Source organism: Saccopteryx leptura, chromosome 2 (assembly GCF_036850995.1).
Source record: "Saccopteryx leptura isolate mSacLep1 chromosome 2, mSacLep1_pri_phased_curated, whole genome shotgun sequence".
NCBI classification, from domain to species: domain Eukaryota; kingdom Metazoa; phylum Chordata; class Mammalia; order Chiroptera; family Emballonuridae; genus Saccopteryx; species Saccopteryx leptura.
The window spans coordinates 97,133,269-97,157,576 of NC_089504.1; the positions used below are offsets into that span (position 1 = coordinate 97,133,269).

The 24,308-nt window shown below is 41.2% G+C and overlaps 1 protein-coding gene across 1 annotated transcript in view; it reads left to right on the forward strand.

Annotated features, from left to right (window-relative positions):
- The window catches only part of MFSD14B (major facilitator superfamily domain containing 14B), a 78,207-nt gene that overhangs the window by 31,478 nt on the left and 22,421 nt on the right, over positions 1-24,308 (forward strand). Inside the window, exon 3 of the mRNA XM_066368361.1 lies at positions 3,322-3,384. Coding sequence (XP_066224458.1) covers positions 3,322-3,384 — 63 coding nt within the window. The remainder of the gene's footprint in view (positions 1-3,321; positions 3,385-24,308) is intronic.

Genomic DNA, 24,308 nt, shown 5'->3' on the forward strand with positions numbered 1-24,308 from the left:
CCTTCATTTATCTTGTCCTCTAACTTGCTGATTTGAATGTCAGCTTCATCCATCCAGCTTTTTTTTTTTTTTTTTTTTTTGTATTTTTCTGAAGCTGGAAACGGGGAGAGACAGTCAGACAGACTCCTGCATGTGCCTGACCGGAATCCACCCGGCACACCCACCAGGGGCGACGCTCTGCCCACCAGGGGGGCGATGCTCTGCCCCTCCGGGGTGTTGCTCTGTCGCGATCAGAGCCACTCTAGCGCCTGGGGCAGAGGCCAAGGAGCCATCCCCAGTGCCCGGGCCATCTTTGCTCCAATGGAGCCTTGGCTGCGGGAGGGGAAGAGAGAGACAGAGAGGAAGGAGAGGGGGTGGGGTAGAGAAGCAGATGGGCGCTTCTCCTGTGTGCCCTGGCCGGGAATCGAACCCGGGTCCCCCGCACGCCAGGGCTCCATCCAGCTTTTAATTCCTTCCATTGTGTTCTTTATTTCTGATATTGTATTTGTCATTTCTGACTGATTCTTTTTTATTATTTCAATGTCCTTTTTTATATTTGCCATCTCTTTATTTAAGTGTTTGTTATGACCATCTATTGTTGTGCTAATATCTTTGAGCATCCTAACAATCGTTATTTTAAACTCTGCATCTGGTAATTTGGTTTTATCTGACTTATTCAGGTCCTTTTCTGGGGATTTCTCTTGATTTATTTGTGTTGCATATCTCTGCCTTCTCATTCTGTCTGTGTAAAAGAAGGTTTTGGCCACTGGAGTCCACTGGGTGTGGCCTCTGTGTCCCTAGATGTGGTCTGTCTACAGGCCCGCCATTCCCTCTTCTGTTGCTGCCTAGGGCGTTCGGGTATGGGTGTTGCCAGTGCTTGCCCACTGGGACTGTTGCTATGGTCTCTGCCTCTCCACAGGAGTGGCTGTGATCACGTGCTCAGGTGTACAAGCCTTGGTGACCTTGGCCTTCGCCCTTGGGTGGCGTTATGCTCGGCCCTGAGGGCAGGGGTGAGCACCTTTGCTCATCTGCAGGTCTTCGCCTGTTTCCATGCTTCTGCCTCGTCCTTGCAGGAGGATCCCGCTGGTGGGTTGGCTGCAAGCCTTGGCTCTACAGGCCGGGCGGGACTGCGTGCCCACGCTCAGTAGCAGAATTCCACCTGTTCTGGGCATTTGGCTCCACCCCCGCTGGAGGAGCCGGCTCCCAAGTCAGGCCACAAGCCTCAGTTCCATAGGTGGGGCAATTCTGTGCTACAGCACCCTTGCTCATGGGCAGGTCTCCACCCCTTCCGGGGCTCCTGCCCTTCCCCTGCAGGCTGGATTACAGATGGCCAGCAGCTGGGCTTGACCACTTTTGCATGTCCCCCCCTCCCCCAGACAAGACTGAGCTCACATCTGGGCCTCAGTGGTGGCCAGCCGGCTTCTGCCCTTGCTGACAGAACCGTGACAGAACCGTGTCCCACTGCCGCCCACCCTTGGGCAAGCCCTCAGCCGTGGGAGCGCTGCAGCTCAGACCCTAACACTCACTACTGTAGTCCCGAAAGCTCCCTCCTTCTAAGTGACTCTGCTCTGAGTGCCCCGGGAGAGCTTGTTTGGCTGGTGTCCTGCTTCCCTTTGCTGGTATTGCTGTTTTCAGGGGAAATATTTACTTCAGATTTGGGGAGTGACTCGTCCCAGAGGTTAGGGTGGCTGTCTCTCAAAGTGTTTCTCCCTGTGCCTCCTAGATTACACTCTCTTCTTGCTATTCCGGTCCTCTCCTCTCTCCCTGTCCCCCGGAGCCCCAGGTGAGTGGTTGTGAGAGAGGTTTTCTGCGCGGTCCTTTTAAGAAGAATCCTGGGTCTGAGAAATCAGCGTCTTTCTCACAAACAGTATCCTGACTTGTTTCCAGCTAAATACTGTCCATATGCCTCTTCTTGGCTCTGGGGCTGCAGGCTTCAGCTTTTGTTCCTAGGACTCAGGACCCTCCCCTCTCTGCTAAACTCACTTCCCGCCACGCGAGTCTCTCCCAGCTGCTGTTCACTCTGGGGAGCTGGGCAGCCCTCTCCACATTTCCACTTTTTCTACCCGTCTCAGTGTGGCTTCTTCAGTGTTCCTTGGTTGAAGAGTCCTCTTAGTTTAGTCCAAAGTTGGTTTTTCCAGATGATGGTTCTTAAAATTAGTTTGTAATCCACTTTGGTTCTGGGAGGTGGAAGTTGGTACATCCGCCTACTCCATCGCCATCTTGTCTCCTGCCTATGTCTAATCTTTTTAAACATATGCATTGAGTTTCTAATTTAAGTTAATACATTTTTTTCCATCTTGAAGTTTCTTTTGCTTTTTAAAATCTGCTATGTTCCTTTTTACAGTTTCTAATTAAAAAGTTTTAAGCTTATTTTCTACATTCTGGAACATGGAAAATGTTCATTTTAAAGATTGTATTGATTAATTCTAAAATATGAAGGTTTTAAGAGTCTGTTTCTGTTTGTATTTTTGTTGCTTTTTTTGTGTATGATGTCTTACTTTTTTCTTTTTTTAAATCTGATTACCTTTGATTATGTATAGGTCTTTTTTTGTGTGTGTGTGACAGAGACAGAAAGAGAGAGAGGGACAGATAGGGACAGACAGACAGGAAGGGAGAGAGATGAGAAGCATCGGTTCTTCATTGCAGCACCTTAGTTGTACATTGATTGCTTTCTCATATGTGCCTTGACTGGGGGGCTACAGCAGACCAAGTGACTCCTTGCTCAAGCCAGCAACCTTGGGCTCAAGTTGGTGATCCTTGCTCAAACCTGATGAGTCTGCACTCAAGCCGAGGACCTCGAGGTGTCAAACCTGGATACTCCGCATCCCAGTCCAACACTCTATCCACTGCGCCACTGCCTGGTCTTATATTTTTAAAAAGTATATGTATGATTGATTTGAAGCCTACCTAGATAATGGACTTCTTCAGTAGTCATTTTAAGTTTTTTTTTCTGTTAGATTTATGGAGGTGCTACCAGTCTGGATTCACTATAACCATATTTAAAGCTTCATGTTTCCTGGACTACCTAGGTAAAATAAAACTCGACCCTACCTTGGATTGTATAACCCTGTGTGGTACCTGCTTACTGTGGGGGTAGCAAGTTAACAATTTACTTTTGCTACAAATCCTTTTGTAGCAAAAGCAACTGAGTATCTGCAGTACCTTTTTAGGTTTTTGTCTTCTTTAGATTTCTGCCTCTTGTTTCGTTTTTATACTTTTAGGATATTTTACATAATTCATTGATACTCAAAAATTTTTCATTGCATGGTTCCATCTTACTTAATAGCCTGCCATTAACAGAAGCAGAAATCTTTCTCTAATTTGAATTTGTCTTGTTTGTAGGTTCTGCATGAAACATTTCCTCAACACACATTCCTCATGAATGGTCTCATTCAAGGTGTAAAGGTAAGAATGATTTTTGTATGGTTCATTATGAATGATGTCAGGGGTCCTTAGTAGTTCAACTCTGGAAGTTTAAATAGGATTTAGGACAACAATTACTATTTGTTTTGGAGACCTAAATCTAATTTTTTACCTGGATTACCAAAGTTAAAATACAAGGCCCTGGGTGGTTGGCTCAGTGATAGAGCATCAGCCCGGTGTGTGGAAGTCCCAGGTTCGATTTTTCGGTGAAAGCACATAGAAGCGCCCATCTGCTTCTCCACCCTTCCCCTCTCTCCTTTCTCTCTATCTCTCTTCCCCTCCTGCAGCCAGGGCTCCATCAGAGCAGGGTTGGCCTGGGGGCTGAGGATGGCTCCATGGCCTCTGCCTCAGGCTCTAAAATGGCTCCAGTTGCAACGGAGCAACGCCCCAGAGGAGCAGAACATCGCCTCCTAGTGGGCATGCTGCGTGGGTCCCAGTGGGGCGCATGCAGGAGCCTGTCTCCCCACTTCTCACTTCAGAAAAATTAATAAATAAATTAATTAATTAAATTAAATACAATCCAAATCTGTAAAGCATAGAATGATTTACTGGTAAAAGAAGTACTTTGTTTTTTTAACGTGTACACTGCAGTTTAGAAAGGGTTAATTTTGTGACTTTCTGATTTCTCTGCCTGTCAATAAAATAAAATGGGCATGTGTTCCTGTCAGCTTTTGAGAAATACTTTTAGATTAAGGAAGAAGAAACCATCAAGGCTTAGTGGGGTATATAGTCTTTTGGCAAGGCTGGTATTCTAGGCCTAACTTTCTGAGTTCTCAACCTTTTAACTTAACTTTAAATTTTAATGTGATATTTATCAGAAAAGCTTATAAATATATATTTTTTTCATTTGAATAAAATATTAAAATATAATGTTTAGTCCTGTCCCACTTTATAGTCAAATATATGGGTATAACATCTAATTTGCCCTTCCCAGCTTAGATCATATAAATCTGTGCATAATTTTATTGTCCTGACCAGCATACTTCAAGTTATGCCCTAATTGCTAATATCAGCCATAGGAATTTACTGAATTCACAGCTTTGAGCAGCATTAATTGTAATGAATACTATTTATTATTTGCCTATTTTCAAAAAGAATTTGATAAGTAAAACAAGACAATTTAAATAGAAGTTGAAACAAGGTTTTAATACTCACTGAAAGTAAAAGTAGTATTAGCAAGAATCTGGCATGTGGTTATTTAAGCACCAGTGTAGATAAAAAGAAAAAAACTAAATACATGAAAGAGAATACTGATAAAAATTATAAGGTAAGCTTATCTTTATAGTAGATTCTCAGGTGTTACTCCATAGATCTTTTTTGGCTTGTGGACTAATAAAATGTGTTTTACTCTTGTTCTGCAAAATAAAACCAACACTATGTTTTACGGTAAAGTTAAGTGTCATTTAGAGATATTCACAATATTATTCTAAAAAAACAAAAGACATAAGAGATGATTTTGGATTGATTCAATACTTAGATAGACTTTTATTCAAATTTAAATACTGTTGAACTTCAACCTGTTAAACTTATATACTTTAATAATGGGTTATTATTTCAGAGCTGGGGGTACAGAACACTGCAGCAAAGCATAGCTCTCTTAAGATATCTTAATATGCATGTGAGCAAAGTGAAATGAATATGGCTTCAGATTGCTTTAGCTTTAAATCACTGCTTTGTACCCATGTTGTCCTAGTCGTATAGTTAGTTTTATTATTCATGAAATGAGAAGGATAAAAGATTTTTCTAACAACATGATTATGAAGATAATTAGCAAAGCATCTCCATGTTATGAATACTCAGTAAATGTCATAAGTTAAAATATGTAAAAACCAAACAAAAACTATTAGAAATCTTGGTGACCATTTTTCATATCAGATTTTGAGAAAATTTTTCTTTTTTAGAACAAGAATTTATAAAGAAAAATATTGCATTATTTACATAAATGTTTTAATTTGGTAAGTCGAAATCATTATGATCAAAATTAAAAGACAGCCTGGCCTGTGGTGGCGCAGTGGATAGAGTGTCAACCTGGAATGCTAGGGTCACAGGTTCGAGACTCCAAGGTCGCCAGCTTGAGCATGGGCTCATCTGGTGTGAGTAAAGCTCACCAGCTTGGACCCAAGGTCTCTGGCTTGAGCGAGGGGTTACTCAGTCTGCTGAAGGCCCATGGTCAAGGCACATATAAGAAAGCAATCAATGACAGCTAAGATGTCACAACGAAAAACTAATGATTGATGCTTCTCATCTCTCTTTGTTCCTGTCTGTCTGTCCCTATCTGTCCCTCTCTCTGACTCTCACTCTGTCTCTGTAGAAAAAAAAAATTTAAGACAAATGATAAATTTTTTTTTGCAACATACATAATAGAAGGAGGAATACATAGAAAAGTTCTCAGAGTAAAACCGTAGGAAAATACCTGTATCCTAGAAAGGCAAAAATGGATGTAAGCTGGCAGTGTACAGAAGATATCAGTGGAAATATAACTTTATCACTAGTAAGCAGTAAATCTCAAATAAGATAACATTTTTACACAGACTGGTTAAAAAGTTTAAATTGACGAGAACTAGTTGAGTATGTGCAAATTGGACCTCCATATCCTATTGATGAGAGGATAAATTGGGATAGCTTTTCCAAAAGGCAGTATTTTAAGATCCTTAAAAATATTCACATTTTAAATAATTTTATTTCTAGAAAATTGTTCTAATCAAATAGAGTTATTTAGAGATTCCGGTAAAGGGCATTTGTAATAGTAAACGAGGAACTAATTAAAATACCTTAGTTAAAAGAATAAATACGTTGTAGTACAAGCCATATAATGTAATGAATATAGTCACATTAAGAACACATTATGGCTTGACCAGGTGGTGGCGCAATGGATAGAGCATTGGGCTGGGACACAAAGGACCCAGGTTTGAAACCCAGAGGTCGCTGGCTTGAACATGGGCTCATCCAGCTTGAGCTCAGGCCCACCAGCTTGAGTGTGGGGTCACTGGCTTGATCATGGGATCTTAGAAATGGCCCCATGGTCGCTGGCTTGAGCCCAGAGATCACTGGCTTGAAGCCCAAGGTCACTGACTTGAACAGGAGGTCACTCACTCTGCTTTCGTCCCCTCCCACCCCTTCCCCCATCCAGGCACATATGAGAAAGCAATTACTGAACAACTAAGGAGCTGCAAGAACGAGTTGATGCTTTTCCTCTCTCTCCCTTCCTGTCTGTCTCTATCTGTCCCTCTCTCTGACTCTCTCTGTCTTTGGCAAAAAAAAAAAAAAAAAGAACACATTATGAAAAATATCATATAATGTGAAACAAAAGGATATAAAATTTCAGTATGTTTTCAGTTTTGTTGGGTCCCAAAATACATGCAATATAAGCAGAGGGCAGGGAGGAATGAAAAGGAAGCAACTGAAGTTTGAAAAATATGAATTTATGGATGATTTTTAGGGTTTTTCTGTCTTTTATTCATATTTGTAGATTAAAAAAAATTTTTTTTTAAATATTTTTATATTGATTTTTAGAGAGAGGGGAGAAAGGGGGAGGAGGAGCAGGAGGCATCAACTCCCATATGTGCCTTGACCAGGCAAGCCCAAGGTTTTGAACCGGCAACCTCAGTGTTCCAGGTCGACGCTTTATCCCACTGTGCCACCACAGGTCAGGCCCATCTTTGTAGATTTTTTACAGTTAACTTTCACTTTGTAAGTTTACTATTATAATGCATAGAAGAGAATGTTTAGATTTTGGTTGAGCATCAAGAAAGAACACACTAGTAAAAACAGTTCTTTGAATTCTCCAGTTTTAGTTTGGGTTTTTTTGTTTCATTCTTTCTTTTTTTTTTTTTTTGCCAGTAGCAAGTTTTATTCTAAGCTCATTCTTTTTATTTTTTTAAGTTTTTTTTTTATTTATTTTTTTTGTATTTTCCTGAAGCTGGAAACGGGGAGAGACAGTCAGACAGACTCCCACATGCGCCCCACCGGGATCCACCCGGCACGCCCACCAGGGGCAACGCTCTGCCCACCAGGGGGTGATGCTCTGCCCCTCCGGGGCATCGCTCTGCCGCGACCAGAGCCACTCTAGCGCCTGGGGCAGAGGCCAAGGAGCCATCCCCAGCGCCCGGGCCATCTTTGCTCCAATGGAGTCTCGCTGCGGGAGGGGAAGAGAGACAGAGAGGAAGGGGGGGGGGTGGAGAAGCAAATGGGCGCCTCTCCTATGTGCCCTGGCTGGGAATTGAACCCGGGTCCCTCACATGCCAGGCCGACGCTCTACCGCTGAGCCAACCGGCCAGGGCCTTTTTAAGTTTTATTGAGATACAATTCACATACCATGCCAGTTACTCATTTGTGTAGTCATCAGTACAAAATCAATTTTAGAACATTTCATCACCCCCAAAAGAAATCCTGTACTCATTAGAAGTTACTCCTCGTTGCTCCCCAACCTTGCCTTTCGCAAGGAGAGATCTACTTCCTTCCCTATAAATTTGCCTATTATGGGCATTTTCATATAAAGGGGATCATTCTGGATGATGGTCTTTTGTGATTGGCTTCTTTCACTTTAGCATAAAGTTTTCAAGGTTCACGGGGTTGTAGCACATACTAGTACTTCATTCTTTTTACAGCCAAATACTGTTTCATTATATGGACATACCACAGTTGACCCATTCATCAGTTGATGGACATTAGTGTTTCCACTTTTTGGCTATTGTGAAAAATGCTGCGGTAAACACTTGTGTACGTTTTTATGTGGACATTATTTTCACATTATCTTTGGCATACACCCAGAATGACAATTACTGGGTCATATGGAAACTTGATTTTTTTTTTTATGCTTATAAATTAACTTATTTCTTAACTAGGTTTTTGACAAGTAATATATGTGCATTATCTCCTAGCTTCTGAAAGATGGGTGGCTCAGCTCTTGAACAACAATTTCCTTTATCTCTATACTCACTCTCAATGATATTGTCAGACTTACCATTTTCAACTCTCAAATAATAAATCCATCAGCAAATTCTGTGGTTCTACCTTCAAAACAGATCTATAAATCAGAACATTACCTGGTTCCTTCTCAGTAGCAATCCTGATAAAATATAAGCCAGCTTGTGGCTTTCTTTGTAACCAACCGCACCTTCTCTGGCAGCTTGCTGTCCTTCACTCCTTGCTGATCTTGCTCAAGCCACAACTTCTGCAGCCTGAGGACTTTGCACAGACTGTTTTACAGCTTGGATTGCTTTCCCCCAGGTATGGGCAGGCCTCATAAATTCATCTCTTCGTCCAGGTGTCATTGTCATTGCAACTTTCACTGACTATCTACCTCTTGAATAATTTGTCCTGTTCTTATCACTCCTACTCTTTCTTCTCTGCTTTGTTTCTCTTTATTTTGTTATTTTTAATTGGATTTATTGAGGTAGCACTGGGTAATAAAACCATACAAGTATCAAGTGTACATCTCAGTCAAGTATCATCTGCATACTGCATCGTGTGCTCATCACCCAAAATAAAGTCACTTTCCATCCCCATTTATCCCCCCTTTACCCACTTTCATAATCCCTCACACCCCTTTCCCTGTGGCTGTCACCATACTGTTGTCTATGTCTGTGTTATATATTATACATTTTTTGCATAATCCCTTCAACTTTTTACATGCAGCCCTCCAAACCCCCCTCCCCTCTGAGCGATGGTCTATGTGCCTATGCTTCTGTTTCTATTTAGCTTGTTAAATTATTTTGTTTATCAGGTTCCACATATAAATGAAGTTATATGATACTTGTCTTTCTCTTACTGGCTTATTTAATTTAGCATAATAATCTCTAGGTTCATCCATGCTGTTGCAAAGGATAACATTTCCTTTGCTTTTACAGTTAAGTAGTATTCCACCGTGTAAATATACCACTGCTTTTTTATTCACTCATTTACTGATGGGCACTTGGGCTGTTTCCAGATCTTTGGCTATAGTAAATAATGCTGCAGTGAATATAAGGTTGCACATATCCTTTATAATTAACATTTCAGGTTTTTTCAGATATATTCCTAGAAGTGAGATCACTAGGTCATAGGACAGTTCCAAAGTTTTTGAGGAAATACCATACTGTTCTCTACAGTGGCTGTACCAATCTGCATTCTTACCAACAGTGGCACAAGGGTTCCCTTTCTCCACATCCTCACTAACATTTGTTTATTAACTTGTTGATGATAGCCACTCTGACAAGAGTGGGGTGTTTTCTCATTGTGGTTTTAATCTGTATTTCTCTTATGATTCTTGACATCAAGCATCTTTCATCTATTGGCTACTGAATGTCCTCTTTGCAGAAGTGTCTATTCAGATCCTTTGACCATTTTTTATTGGGTTGTTTGTCCTTTTCATATTGAGTTGTATAAGTTCTTTATATGTTTTGGATTTTTTTTTTTTTTAATTCAGTGAGAGGAGGGGAGGCAGAGACAGACTCCCACATGTGCCCTAACCAGGATCCACATGACAAGCCCACTAGTGGGTTATGCTCTGTCCGTCTGGGGCATTGCTCTGTGCTCAGCGACTGAGCTCTTCTTAGCGCCTGAGGTGGAGGCCACAGAGCCATTCTCAGCACCTGGGCCAACTTGCTCCAATTGAGCCATAGCTGCAGGAGTGGGGGGAGAAGGAGAGATGGATGTGAGAGGGGTAGGGGTAGAGAAGCATATGGGCACTTCTCCTATGTTCCCTGACTCGGAATCAAACCCAGGACATCCACACACCAGGCTGGCGTTCTACCACTGAACCAATCGACCAGGACCATATTTTGGAAATTAACCCCTCTTCAGAAGTATCATTAGTGAGGATATTCTCCCATTCAGTGGTTGCCCTTTCATTTTGTTGATGGCTTCTTTTGCTATGCAAAAGTTTTTTAGTTTGATATAGTTGCATTTGCTTATTTTTTTTCCTTTTGTTTCTCTTGCCAGGGGGGATATATTGGCAAAAATGTTGCTATGAGTGATATCTGAAATTTTACTGCCTGTGTTTTCTTCTAGGAATTTTATGGTTTCACAATTAACATTTAAGTCTTTTAATCATTTTGATTTTATTCTTGTGTATGGTATAAATTGGTAGTCCAATGTTTTTTGCGCATACTTGTCCACTTTTTCCAATACCATTTATTAAAAAGACTCTACTCCATTGTATGTTCTTGCCTCCTTTGTCAAATATTAATTGGTCATAAAGGCGTGGTTATATTTCTGGGTTCTCTGTTCTGTTCCATTGATCTGTATGCCTGTTCTTCTGCCAGAACCAGACTGTTTGCATTACAATGACTTTGTAGTACACTTTGATGTCAAGTAGTATGATACCTTCAACTTTGTTCTTCTTCCTCAAGATTGCTAGGCTATTTGGAGTCTTTTGTGGTTAAATATAAGTTTTTGGAATATTCTAGATTTGCAAAATCGCCATTGGTATCTTAATAGGAATTGAGTTGAATCTATAGATTGCTTTCTGTAGTATGGACATTTTAATGATGTTAATTCTTTTTATCCATGAACACAGTATATTCTTCCACTTATTTGTATCTTCCTCAATTTCATTCTTCAATATCCTATAATTTTCAAAGTATAGATCGTTTACCTTCTTTGTTAAATTTATTCCTAGGTATCTTATTTTTTTATTTTATTTAACTTTTTTTGCTCCAATAATAAATGGGATTTTTCCTTAGTTTCTCTTTCTGATAGTTCATTATTGGTGTATAAAAATGCCATTGATTTCTGAATATTTTGTGTCCTGCTACTTTACCAAATTTATTTATCAGTTTTAGTGCTTTTTAGTGGAGTCTTTAGGGTTTTCTATGTACAGTATCATGTCATTGCTTTTTATTTTTTCTTCTTGTCTGATTTCTGTGGCTAGGACTTCCAGTACTATGTTGAATAAGAGTGGTAAAAGCAGACATATCTGATCTTAAGAGGATTGCTTTTACTTTTTGCCCATTGAGTACGATATTGACTGTGGGCTTGTCATATATGGTCTTCATCATGTTGAGATATATTCCCTTGATCTCCACTTTGCTGAGTTTTTATCATAAATGGGTGTTGGACTTTATCAAATGCTTTTTCTGCATTGATTGATACGCTCATGTGATTTTTATCCTTCCCTTTTTTTTTAATGTGGTGTAATACTAATTGATTTGAGGATATTGTACCAACCTTGCATCCTAAAATGAATCCCACATGATTATGGTGTACAGTGTATTGCTGAATCTATTGAAGATTTTACCATCTAAGTTCATCAGGGTATTGGCCTATAATTTTCTTTCTTTGTAGCATCTTTATCTGATTTTGGAATTAAAACTGTTGGCCTTATAAAATAAGCTTGGCAGTCTTCCCTCCTCTTGAATTTTTTAGAGTAGTTTGAGAAGATTAGCTGTTTGTTCTTTGACTATGTGGTAAAATTTGCCTGGGAAGCCATCAGGCCAGTTCTTTTGTTTTTGTGAGTTTTCTAATTGCTGGTTTAATTTTGTTACTGTAATAATACAATAATTGTATTATTGTAAGTTGTAAATGGTCTATTCAGTTTTTTTATTCTTCTTGATCAATTTTGAAAAATGGCATGTTTCTAGAAATTTATCCCTTGCACCCAGTTTTCCAGTTTGTTGGCATGCAGTTGTTCACAGTGTTTTCTTATTATCATTTTTTTATTTCTGTGGTGTCAGTTATCACTTCTCTTCTTTCATTTCTGAGTTTATATATCTTAGCCCTCTTTTTTTGTTGTTGATGAGTCTAGTTAAAGGTTTGTCAATCTTTTTTTTTCTTTTTTTTTTTTTTACGGGGACAGAGAGTCAGATAGAGGGATAGATATAGACAGACAGACAGGAACGGAGAGAGATGAGAAGCATCAATCATCAGTTTTTCGTGGCAACATCGTAGTTGTTCATTGATTGCTTTCTCATATGTGCCATGACCGCGGGCCTTCAGCAGACTGAGTAACACCCCCCCCCCCCCTCGCTCGTGCCAGTGACCGTGGGTCCATGCTAGTGAGCTTTTTGCTCAAGCCAGATGAGCCCGCGCTCAAGCTGGCAACCCCAGGGTCTCGAACCTGGGTCCTTCCGCATCCCAGTCAGATGCTCTATCCACAGCGCCACCGCCTGGTCAGGCAGGTTTGTCAATCTTGTTTATGTTTTCAAAGAACTGGTATTGGTTTCATTGATTTAGTTATTTTTATGTCTCTATATCATTTATTTCCTCTCAAATCTTTGTTATTTCCTTCCTTCTACTCACTCTGAGCTTTGTTTGTTGTTCCTCTGTTCTTTTAGATGTAGATTTAGATTGTTTATTTGAGATTTTTTCTTGTTTCTTGAGGTAGGCCAGTAATGCTACGAATTTCCCTGTCAGGACTGTTTTCTCTGTGTCCCATCAATGTTAGGTTGTTGTGAACCCATTCATTTGTCTCCAGGTAGCTTTTGATATCTTACTTGATCTCTTTGTTAACCCATTCATTGTTTAGTAGCATGTGTGTTTTCAGTTTTTTTCTTGTGATTGATTTCTAGTTTTACTCCATTATGGTTAGAGAACATGCTTGACATGATTTCATTCTTTTTTTTTTTTTTTTTTTTACAGAGACAGAGAGAGGGATAGACAGGGACAGACAGGAACGGAGAGAGATGAGAAGCATCAATCATCAGTTTTTCGTTGCGACACCTTAGTTGTTCATTGATTGCTTTCTCATATGTGCCTTGACTGTGGGCCTTCAGCAGACCGAGTAACCCCTTGCTTGAGCCAGCGACCTTGGGTCCAAGCTGGTGAGCTTTTTTGTTTGTTTTTGCTCAAGCCAGATGAGCCCGCGCTCAAACTGGCGATCTCGGCGTTTTGAACCTGGGTCTTCCGCATCCCAGTCTGACGCTCTATCCACTGCGCCACCGCCTGGTCAGGCAATTTTATTCTTCTTAAATTTATTGAGACTGGTTTTGTGTCCTAACATTGTGGTCGATGCTAGAAAATGGTCCGTGTGCTCCTGAAAAGAAAGTATGTTCTGTTGCTTTCAGGTGCAATGCTCTGAAGATTTTAATTTAATCCATCTGCCCAGATGTGTCATTTAAGGCTGCTATTTTCTTGTTGATTCTGGAAAATCTATCTATTGATGTCAATGGGGTGTCAAAATCCCTTACTCTGACTGTATTACTATTTCTCCCTTTGTGTCCATCTGGATTTGCTTTATATATTTAGATGCTGCTATGTTGGATGCATAATTCTGTTGTTGGATTGTTCCTTTATCATTACGTAGTGTCCTTTGCCTCTTATTATAGGCTTTGTTTTAGTCTATTTTGTCTGATATGAGTTTTGCTACCTCAGCTTCCTTTTTTTTATTTCTATTTGCATGGAATATTTTTTCTATCCCTTCACATTTTGTCTGTGTATTTTGACCTGAGGTGGGTCTCTTTTAGACAGCATATGTATGGTTCATGTTTTCTTACCATTTAGCTCATTTAGCTACCTTGTATCTTTTGATTAGAGCAGTGGTAGTCAACCTGGTCCCTACCGCCCACTAGTGGGTGTTCCAGATTTTATGGTGGGCGGTAGTGGAGCAACCAAAGTATAAATAAAAGATAGATTTAACTATGTAAATTGTTTATAAAGATTTATTCTGCCAAACTTAGCGAAAATCCAACATAAAGTACTTGGTAAGTAATTATTATTATATGCTTTAACTTGCTGTAACTCTGTTTTATAAATTTTATAAAGTAAAGTTACTTTCCTACTTTATAAATCACCATTACTGTGGAACCAATGGGTGGTTAGAAAATTTTACTACTAACAGAGATACAAAAGAAAGTAGTAGGTATAAAAAGGTTGACTACCCTGGATTAGAGCATTTAATCCATTTACAATTAAAGTTGTTATTGATAGGTATGTATTTTTTGCCATCTTATTCTTTATACCAGGGGTTGGGAACCTATGGCTCGTGAGCCAGATGTGGCTCTTTTGATGGCTGCACCTGGCTCACAGACAAATCTTTAATAAAAAAAAAATAACAACATTAAAAATATAAAACATTCTCATGTATTACAATCCATTCATTTCCTACCACTCATGTTCATGGTTGCGGGTGGCTGGAGCCAATCATAGCTGTCCTCCGGGACAACACCAAATTTTTAGTGGATAATGCGTAATGTACATGGGTCGTTGTATGGCTCTCACGGAATTACATTTTAAAATATGTGGTGTTCATGGCTCTCTCAGCCAAAAAGGTTCCCGACCCCTGCTTTATACCTATGTTCATCTCATTCTAGTTTTTCTTCTTCTTAAAAGCAGACCCTTTAATATCTCTTACAATATTGACTTGGTAGTGATGAACTCATGTAGTTTTATTTATTTGTCTGAGAAGTTCGCTATTTTGCCTCCAATTTTAAATGATAGCCCTGCTGGTAGAGTATTCTTGGTTGTGGGTTCTTACTTTTCATTACTTTGACTGTTTCATGCCAGTCCCTTCTGGTCTGAAGTATTTCTGTTGAGAAATCAGCTGACAGTCTTACGGGTGTTCCCTTGTATGTAACCTAACTTCTTTTGTCTTGCTGCTTTTAAAGTTCTTTGTCTTTAAACTTTGCTGTTTTAATTATGACATGTCTTGGTATGGGCCTTTTTGGGTTCATCTTGATTGGGACTCTCTATGCTTCCTGCACTTGTGTTACTTTTCTTCACCAGATTAGGGAAGTTTTCAGCCATTATCTATTCAAACAGGTTCTCTATTCCTTGCTCACGCTCTTCTTCTTTTGTACCACTATGATGCAGATGTTATTGTATTTGATGTTTTCTCAAAGGTCCCTTAGACTTTCTCATTTTTAAAATTGCCTTTTTTTTTTTTTTTTTTTTTTTTTTTTTTACAGAGAGAAAGAATCAGAGAGAAGGATAGACAGGGACAGACAGACAGGAATGGAGAGATGAGAAGACAGGGACAGACAGACAGGAACGGAGAGATGAGAAGCATCAATCATTAGTTTTTTGTTGCGCATTGTGACACTTTAGTTGTTCATTGATTGCTTTCTCATATGTGCCTTGACTGCGGGCCTTCAGCAGACCGAGTAACCCCTTGCTCAAGCCAGTGACCTTGGCTCCAAGCTGGTGAGCTTTTGCTCAAACCAGATGAGCCCGCACTCAAGTTGGTGACCTTGGGGTCTCGAACCTAGGTCCTCAACATCCCAGTCTGACGCTCTATCCACTGCGCCACCGCCTGGTCAGGCTTGTCTTCTTTTTGATGCTCTGCTTGAGTGCTTACTATTATCTTGTCCTCTAAATTGCTGATTCAGTCCTCTTATTCATCTAATCTGCTATTGATTCCTTCAGTGTATTTTTCATTTCCTATGTTTTAAATTTTTTTAATTAATTTATTTTTTCTTCTTTCCCAAGTGGGAGGAGGGGAAATAGACTCCCACATGCACCCCAACCAGGATCCACCTGACAACCCCTGTCTGTGGCCAGTGCTCTGCCCATCTGGAGCCATGCTCGCATCCGAGCTATTTTTAGTGCCTGAGGCAGAGGCTCCATGAAGCCATCCTCAGCACCGGGGCCAGCGTGCTTGAATCAGTCAAGCCATGGCTGTGGGAGGGGAAGAGAGAGAGAGACAGAAAAGGAGGAGGGGTGGAGAAGCAAATGGTCACTTCTCCTGTGTGCCTTGACCGGGAATCAAACCTGCGGCATCCATATTCCAGGCTGATGCTCTATTGCTCAGCCAGCCAGCCAGGGCTCTTTTTCTATATTTTATTCTGCATTATTTACTGACTCTTTTTATGATTCTTTGTCCTTTTTTAATGCTTGCTCTTTATTTAAATCTTCATTGAGATGATCAGTTCTTTCCCCAAGGTCCTTAAGCATCCTTGAACCATCATTTTAAACTCTGCATCTGGAATCTTGTTTGCTTTCTTTTCATTTAGTTCTTTTTCTGGGGATTTCTCTTGTTCCTTTATTTGTGACTTATTTCTTGTCTCCTGATTTTGTCTACGTTTTTGTGTTTGTCTCTGTATATTGGATAGATGTGCTATGACTCCCAAGCTTGCTATGCGGGATTTCTGCTGTAGTTTCCTTGTTGATCTCAGTGGCACAATCTTCTAAATCTCCTGAGCTCAATACTCCAGAACTGTTTCCTGAGTGTGTTATGTGCTCCCTCCTGTTGTAGTTGCGTCTTGAATGCTGTTAGCCTGTTTGTGGGTAGAGTTAACCCTCAGGCTGACTGACTGTAAGGCTAGACTTTGATCAAGTATGAGTCATTGTTCAGGGGCTGTCCCCCGAGGCAGACTTGTTCCCAGTAGGGTCTGGTGTCTGCTGCAGTCCCCCTTTGGCTGTACCGTTTGTGTGGCTAGTTGGGTTGAGTACTGGAGTGGTCTGAAGCCCACCACTGGTTGTATTGGTTCTGGTCCCACTTGTCTGGGGTTCCTATGCAGGTCGATGGCAAACATTGTGTGTAACTGGCCTTGGGCTAACTGTCTGGAGCTTCCACGCTATTCATTGTTTGTGACTACGTCTACCAGCCTGGATGTGTGGGTAAGGGTCCAGGCCATGTACAAAAATCAGCTTCCTCCAGCTCTGAGCTGGGGCAGATCAATAAAAGGTCCAGTGCTCTCTGATATCAATGTCCACCTATTGGCTACTCTACTACCCCTTGACATTGCCTGGACTTCATCCAGAGTCTTAAGAAGAAAGACAGTAGAACAGGCCCAAGTTTGCATCCTTCTTCAGGGCAACTGGGTTGGGAGGCTAGTGGGTCTCCTACTTGGGGGCAGCATGATCAGGCACTCAGTGAGGAGAATGTGGCCCCTACTCCAGAGCCATATCACCCAGTCTCTGCTACAGTCTCCAACTCTAGGTCCCTCAGGAGGAGCGCGCCACAGGTTCAGGATGGTGTAGCCAGCTGTCCCTGCTGCAGGAGCAAGCTCAGCGGGGCAAGGCCAGTGGGACTTGGACAAACAGGTCAAGAAAGCCCTCCATTGGGGCTGGCACTGGTTTGGCCACAGGGAGTGGGTGAGCTGCTTTCTTCCCCATAGCTCTGTGGCAACACCTGCTCAAGCCTCAGACTGGAACCTCTGAGAGGAACCTACTGTGTCTGTCACAGCTCTGAGCACCATTCCCTTCCCTGTGGAGCTGAGCTCAGGAGCTCGCGACCACCAAGACTTCAGAAACAAATCAAGGGAGTCTTCCATTGGGGGTGGTGCATGCCAAACCCGCAGGAATGGAGGGAAATATTGGTGCCTGTTCCAAAGCCACGTAGTTCATTGAATGTCTGAAAATGTGAAGTTCACATTGAAAGTCTGCCTTTAGTTTCTCTAGAAAAAGAGCATACCACAGATAGTGCTGGGTACAATGAATAATCCTTCCTGCTGGACTCAAGCTTGGTAGGCTGTTGTCGACAGTATTTGGAGGACCATGTCAGTGCACTCCCCAGGCTGTATGAATAGTAATGCCTAGTCCTAGAGGATGGTGCTTGCATGAGGAGGGTATGGGATGTTGACTCAGGACTGGGACCTCAGTAGCTGACCCTCCAGATCTCTCTCCAGGTCCATGCCACTAAAATCTTCTCTTTATGATTCCCGTATGTCCTGAGTCTCCTTCCCTCTACCAGAGCCCCATGTGAGTGCCCGAAATTGAGCTCCTGTACATTGGCCCTTTAGGAGAGCATCTGGGATTCTAGCAGACTGCCTTCTCTTCCCATTGGACAGAATCTCCACTGTTGTTGTTTTTTTTAATTTAAAAAAAATTTTTTTTTTTTTTTTACAGAGACAGAGCGAGAGTCAGAGAGAGGGATAGATAGGGACAGACAGACAGGAACGCAGAGAGATGAGAAGCATCAATCATCAGTTTTTTGTTGTGGCATGTTAGTTGTTCATTGAATGCTTTCTCATATGTGCCCTGACCATGGGGCTACAGCAGACCGAGCAACCCCCTGCTCAAGCCAGCAACCTTGGGTCCAAGCTGGTGAGCTTTGCTCAAACCAGATGAGCCCGCGCTCAAGCTGGCGACCTCGGGGTCTCAAACCTGGGTCCTCCACATCCCAGTTTGACGCTCTATCCACGGCGCCACCACCTGTTCAGGCTCTCCACTGTTTTTTACTGCCAAATGCTATGCCGGCTCCTCTTCCGGGCCTGGTGCTCTGGGTTGGGGATTCCAGAGCATCTCAACCCCGCACTCTTCAGGGGTGACTTTTGCAGCTGAGATATCTCTATGGCTTCTCAGCTGCTATACCTAGGTGCAGGAACCAGCCCTCTCTGGATCTCCACCCTTTTTACCAGTCTCTGTGTGACTTATTATATAAATCCTTGGATATAATACTCCTTTCTAGCCGTGTAGAATGGGTCTATAATTTAGCTGTAAGACTGGTTTGGTGTCAGGAGGAGGTATGTTTAACATCTATTTTGCAGCCATCTTGGATCTCTTGCTTTGTTTTTCTCCAAAGCATTATCATCTCACCTCTGATATGATGTATATTTTGCTTTATTTCTATCTTGTTATTGTGTGTCCTCCTCACCCCTCCTCTTTTAGACTGGAGTTTTATTGAAGGCATGGATTTTTGTTTGCTTTGCTCATTACTTTCTCCAGTACCTATACCAGTCTTTGGCTCTTGAAAGGCACTCAGTAAATACTGTTGAATTCCTATTTCTTTCCAGTCTTTTTCTATGCAACTTTATAAGTTCAGTGGAGACTGTAAGTGCATCTTTTTTCTTGTATTAGCAAGCACTAATTATACCATAATAATTTTCCCATGACATTAAAAACTGTATGAAATACAGTTTGTACCTTCTGCTATACACCAATTTCAGTTACCACAGTTCAGTTAAATAAATAATACTACGTTTCCCAACAACATAATTTAAATTTTTGTTATCATGGTATATCAACAGTGCAAAACTTCATAAAGTACAAACTGCTGCTAGCTCCTCAGTTCACAAAACACTATATAAGTAACAGATGACATTATGATTAGTGACCAGTTACAGCTTTTTTTTTTAGATTTTTTTTTTTTTTTTTTTTTTTTTAGAGATGGGAGAGAGAAAGAGAGAGAGAGAGAAGGGAGGAGCAGGAAACATCAACTCCCCTATGTGCCTTGACCAGGCAAGCCCAGGGTTCCAAACCAGGGACCTCAACATTCCAGGTCAACACTTTATCTACTGCACCACCACAGGCCAGGCCAGTCATACCATTTTAAAGTGTTGCTGATTGATCACTGGACATCTTAGTTCACATACATACAACAAAGCATGTAGTTGGGTTGCCTCCTTGTCTCCAGTGATAAATCTACATGACAGTTTACAAAAATGGATCATTAAAAGAGGGAATTGGCCAACAAGGATGCAAGTGCAGTAAGAAATAGTGATAATGTCAGGGTGAGATTCACATAGAACCCCAGAATTCTAGGAATTACAGAAGAAACAGCTGATTAGGATATGTTGGAGAGACTCTAGATGTGGTGCCAGAGGAACTGAGTGACGTTAAATTTATCAGCATAACTGAGGAAAATGATTGTGATGAAAAGAATAAAGATGTCCCCGAGGAAGGGATGGCAGCAAAAAGCTTAACGTTACAGGAACTCTGAGAGATGATACTTCATGATATTGAAAGCGCAAAGGATAAAATGTTGAAAGCTGATCCAAAGGTATGGCAGTTTGCCAGGGCATAGAAGGTACTGCACCTCATATGTATGACTTATGAAGAAGCTAGCACTGTTCAGATTACTCTTGATAAGTTTTTTACCAAGAAATAAAACACTTAAATTTTTTTTAAAAATCCCATTGATTTGAGAGTGGGAAAGAAAGAGAGAGAGAAGCATCAACTTGTTCACTTAGTTCCTTTTAGTTGTTTATTCATTGGTTACTTCTCACATGTGCCCTGACCAGGGATCAAACCTGTGACCTCTGCACACCAGGACGGCACTCTATCCACTGAGCCACCCTGCCAGGGCCAGCACATATTATTGTTTTAAATTATAGCATACTAAATAAATATTAGTTTATAAGTGACAGTAAAAGAGTCTTCAGTATTCTGACAAAAATTTCTAAAGGTCATAGAACATATTAGTTTTTCTCGTTGGTTAAAATCACTTTACACGATTTCAGCTTGTATGGTTATTTTTACAGTCCTGCACTACCATACAAAACAAGAATTGCCTGTATTTTTTTGAGTGCTTATATATTATTCCATTGTATGAACGTGCCATAATTTATTTACCCATTTTCCTATATAAATTGTTTCTAATTTCAAACTATTGAAAATAAGTATGTAATTTAAAAAATTAAGTCTTTATATTTTTTATTGTTTTCTAAAAATGGGAGTTGTAAAGGTATAACTAGTGAGTAAGAAGGTTTGGGCATTTTAAAGGTCTTATGTGTATAGGATCACATTATCTTCTAAAGCAGTTGTGCTGCCTCACACTCCCACCAGCTTTGTGTGTGCCTGTCTCAGGGTGCTCTCACAAAAGGGTTACTTTTCAAATCCTCACCAGTCTGGTTGCTTGAAAATGATATCTCCCTGTTCATTTTATTAGTATTTCTTTGAGTATATGTAAGTTTGGGTATTTTTTACATTATTTTGCTGGCCAGTTTCGTGGTTAATATCTTGCCTGTTATATAAATGGGGGAATGAAGAGAGATGACTCCACTTCTCAGATTCTCAGTCTTTCAACCACTCCTCTAGAGCAGTTCTTATATTTATGGAATTGAAATATGTGGCAGACATTGGTATATGAATAGCAATAAGAAGTTGTATCAGTCAGGGTTCTCCAGAGAAACAAAACCAATAGAATAAATACTGTATTTTTCACTCCATTTTTTGCACCTGACCATAAGACACACCTAGAGTTTTAAGGAGGAAAATAGGAAAAAATATTCTAAACCAAATGATGTGTTAAAATATTTAATAAAATACTGTATTTTTGCTCTATAAGATGCACGGGCATTTCCCTCTCCACTTTTGCGGGGGAAAAGTGTGTCTTACAGTGTGAAAAATACAGTATGTGTATACATAGATTTATTTTAAGGAATTAATTGGCCCACATGATTGTCGGGCTGGCAAGTCTGAAATACTAGGTCAGGCCTATGGGCTGGCTGGAAACTGGTACAGTCCTGAAGCAGGATTCTTTCCTCTCCTGGAAACCTCAGTTTTTTCTTGTAAGACCATTGACTGGTTGGGTGAGGCTCCCCATATTACTGAGTCTGATAGCCTTTAAAGCTAACTGTTGCAGATGTTGACCACATCTACCAAAAATTTCACAGCAATACCCACACTAGTGTTTGATTAAATAACTGGGTACTGCAGCTTAGCCAAGCTGGCATGTAAAACTAACCATCACAGAAGTTTGGCTACACTTCGTCAGAACTATAACACCAAGTTGAGATGCTCTGGTTTGACTAACCATTGGTTAACAGGAGCATGCATAGTGATTATAATTATTTTCTTCATTAAGACCAGCTTATCTGATTGCCCAAGGTCTACTTTGAAACTTCTGCAGCCCTCTTCCCTTCCCTTCCCTTCCCTTCCCTTCCCTTCCTCCTTCCCTCCTCCCCTCTCTTCCCTTTCTTCCTCCCTCCCCCCTTCCACACCCCTCGTTTCTCCCCCTCCCTTCCTCTCTCCCTTCCTTTTTCATTTAGTGAGAGGAGTAGAGACAGAGAGACAGACTCTCGCATGCACCCCGACTGGGATATACCTGACAAGACACCTACAGGGCAATGTTCTGCCCATCTGGGACTATTGCTCCATTGCTCAGCAACCAAGTTATTTTTAGCACCTGAGGCAGAGGCTATGGAACCATCCTCAGCACCCTGCACCAACTCACTCAAAAAAAATCGAGCCATGGCTGTGGAAGGGGTAAAGAGAGAGAGAGAAAGAGAGAGAGCGAGATAGAGAGAGAAGAGGAGGGGAAGGGGTGGAGAAGCAGATGGTCGCTTCTCCTGTGTGCCCTGACTGGAAACTGAACCTGGGACATCCATAACTGGGCCCACGCTACCACTAAGCCAACTAGCCAGGTCCAGAAGAGCTTCTCTCAAAGCTTCATGTTGCATTTCAACAGACTTTACTTCAGTTGTAACATTGACTGGAGCAAAGGTGACCACCATTCTGGGTTTGACAGCATGAGTCTCCACTACTCAGCCCATAGGGATAGTACCAAAACCACTAATTTTGTAGACATCCTGGAGGGGCAGGTACAGGGGCTTGTCAGTGCTATGAGTTGGTAGCAGGCTATGACTTAGAGCTTCCAGTAGCATGGTTCTATTGATATTGCCATCTTTACGGGTGACTGCATTTCTTGAACCAAGGCGTGTTAGCACTTGGCTCCAGCATGTTGTCACCATTCCAACCAGAAATTGGCACAAATGGTACTGTGTCAGAGTTGTAGTCAATTTTCTTAATGTAGGTGTTGACTTCTTTAACAATTTCCTCATATCTCTCTGGCTGTAGGGTGGCTCAGTGGAATATGTTTTAACACCAGCAATCAGTTGTTTCACACGCAGTGTGTAAGCCAGAAGGGCATGCTCACAGGTCTGCCCATTCTTTGAGATACCAGCTTCGAATTCACCAACACCAGCAATAACAATCAGGACAGCACAGTCAGCCTGTGATGTGTGTAATCATGTTTTTGATAAAGTCCCTGGGTCCTGGGGCATCATTGATGGTCACAGCATTGCTGGGCCTGGATTTCCACAGGGAGCTATCCGTGGTGGTACCACAGTCAGGTTTAGCTTTCAGTTTATCCAAGGCCCAGGTGTGCTTGAAGGAGCCCTTCTCCATCTCAGCAGCTTGCTTCTCAGATTTTCCTATGGTTCTTTTATCAGTCCTACCATGTCGGTGGATCAGACGGCCAATAGTGATAGACTTGTTGGAATCTACATGTCCAATGATGATGATGCTGATATGTGTGTCTTTCCTTTCCCATTTTGGCTTTGATTTAGTGGTGGTTTTTATGACACCTGCGTTCTGGAAGCAAATTTGTTGTGGATATAAAGCTTGACTTTTCTTGCCTGACCTGTGGTGGCGCAGTGGATAAAGCATCGACCTGGAAATGCTGAGGTCGCCGGTTCGAAACTCTGGGCTTGCCTGGTCAAGGCACATATGGGAGTTGATGCTTCCAGCTCCTCCCTCCTTCTCTCTCTCTCTCTCTCTCTCTCTCTCTCTGTCTCTCTCTCTCCCTCTCTCTCTCCTCTCTAAAATGAATAAATAAAATAAAATAAAAAATCCGGCTTTAAAAGCTTGACTTTTCTTAGGGATATTTGGTTTATGCATGCTTGTTCTGTTTGTCCTTATTAGCTCACAGGTGGTTTGACAGTAGAAGATATGTATTCATTTGGATGTCTTTACTACACCAGTTAATTCACAGCTTTATACATAGTAGATATACTGTACATATTTATTAGAGTGAGTTAAGTTTCTGGGTTCTCCCATATGCGTGGTGTATGTACATCTTAAGGGCCATCTGTGGGTACATACATATTTCATGTCACCTTTTCCAGTTTCTCCCAGAAAACAAGCTCTTACTCCTGTCTTTCCTTTCTAACAGCATGTTTAGAGATTTTGTTAGAATTATTTTTTTTTAAACATTGCTTTTATTTTTTTTTTTTACTTTTTTTTTTTTTAAGTGCCTTCAGACAGGAAGGGGGTAGAAGTGGGGAAGGTACTCTTTTTTTTTTTTTTAATTCATTTTAGAGAAGAGAGAGGGAGGGCGGGAGGGAGAGAGAGAGGAGAGAGAGACAGGGGGAGGAGCTAGAAGCATGAACTCCCATATGTGCCTTGACCAGGCAAGCCCAGGGTTTCGAACCAGCGACCTCAGCATTTCCAGGTCGACGCTTTATCCACTGCGCCACCACAGGTCAGGCTGTTAGAATTCTTTTAAATGACAGTTTGTATTTAATGTTTCAAATTATTCTCTTTGGGGGCCAGCAAAATGAACTGGAACATTTAGAAATTTATTTAGAAAATAAGAATGACAGGTAATT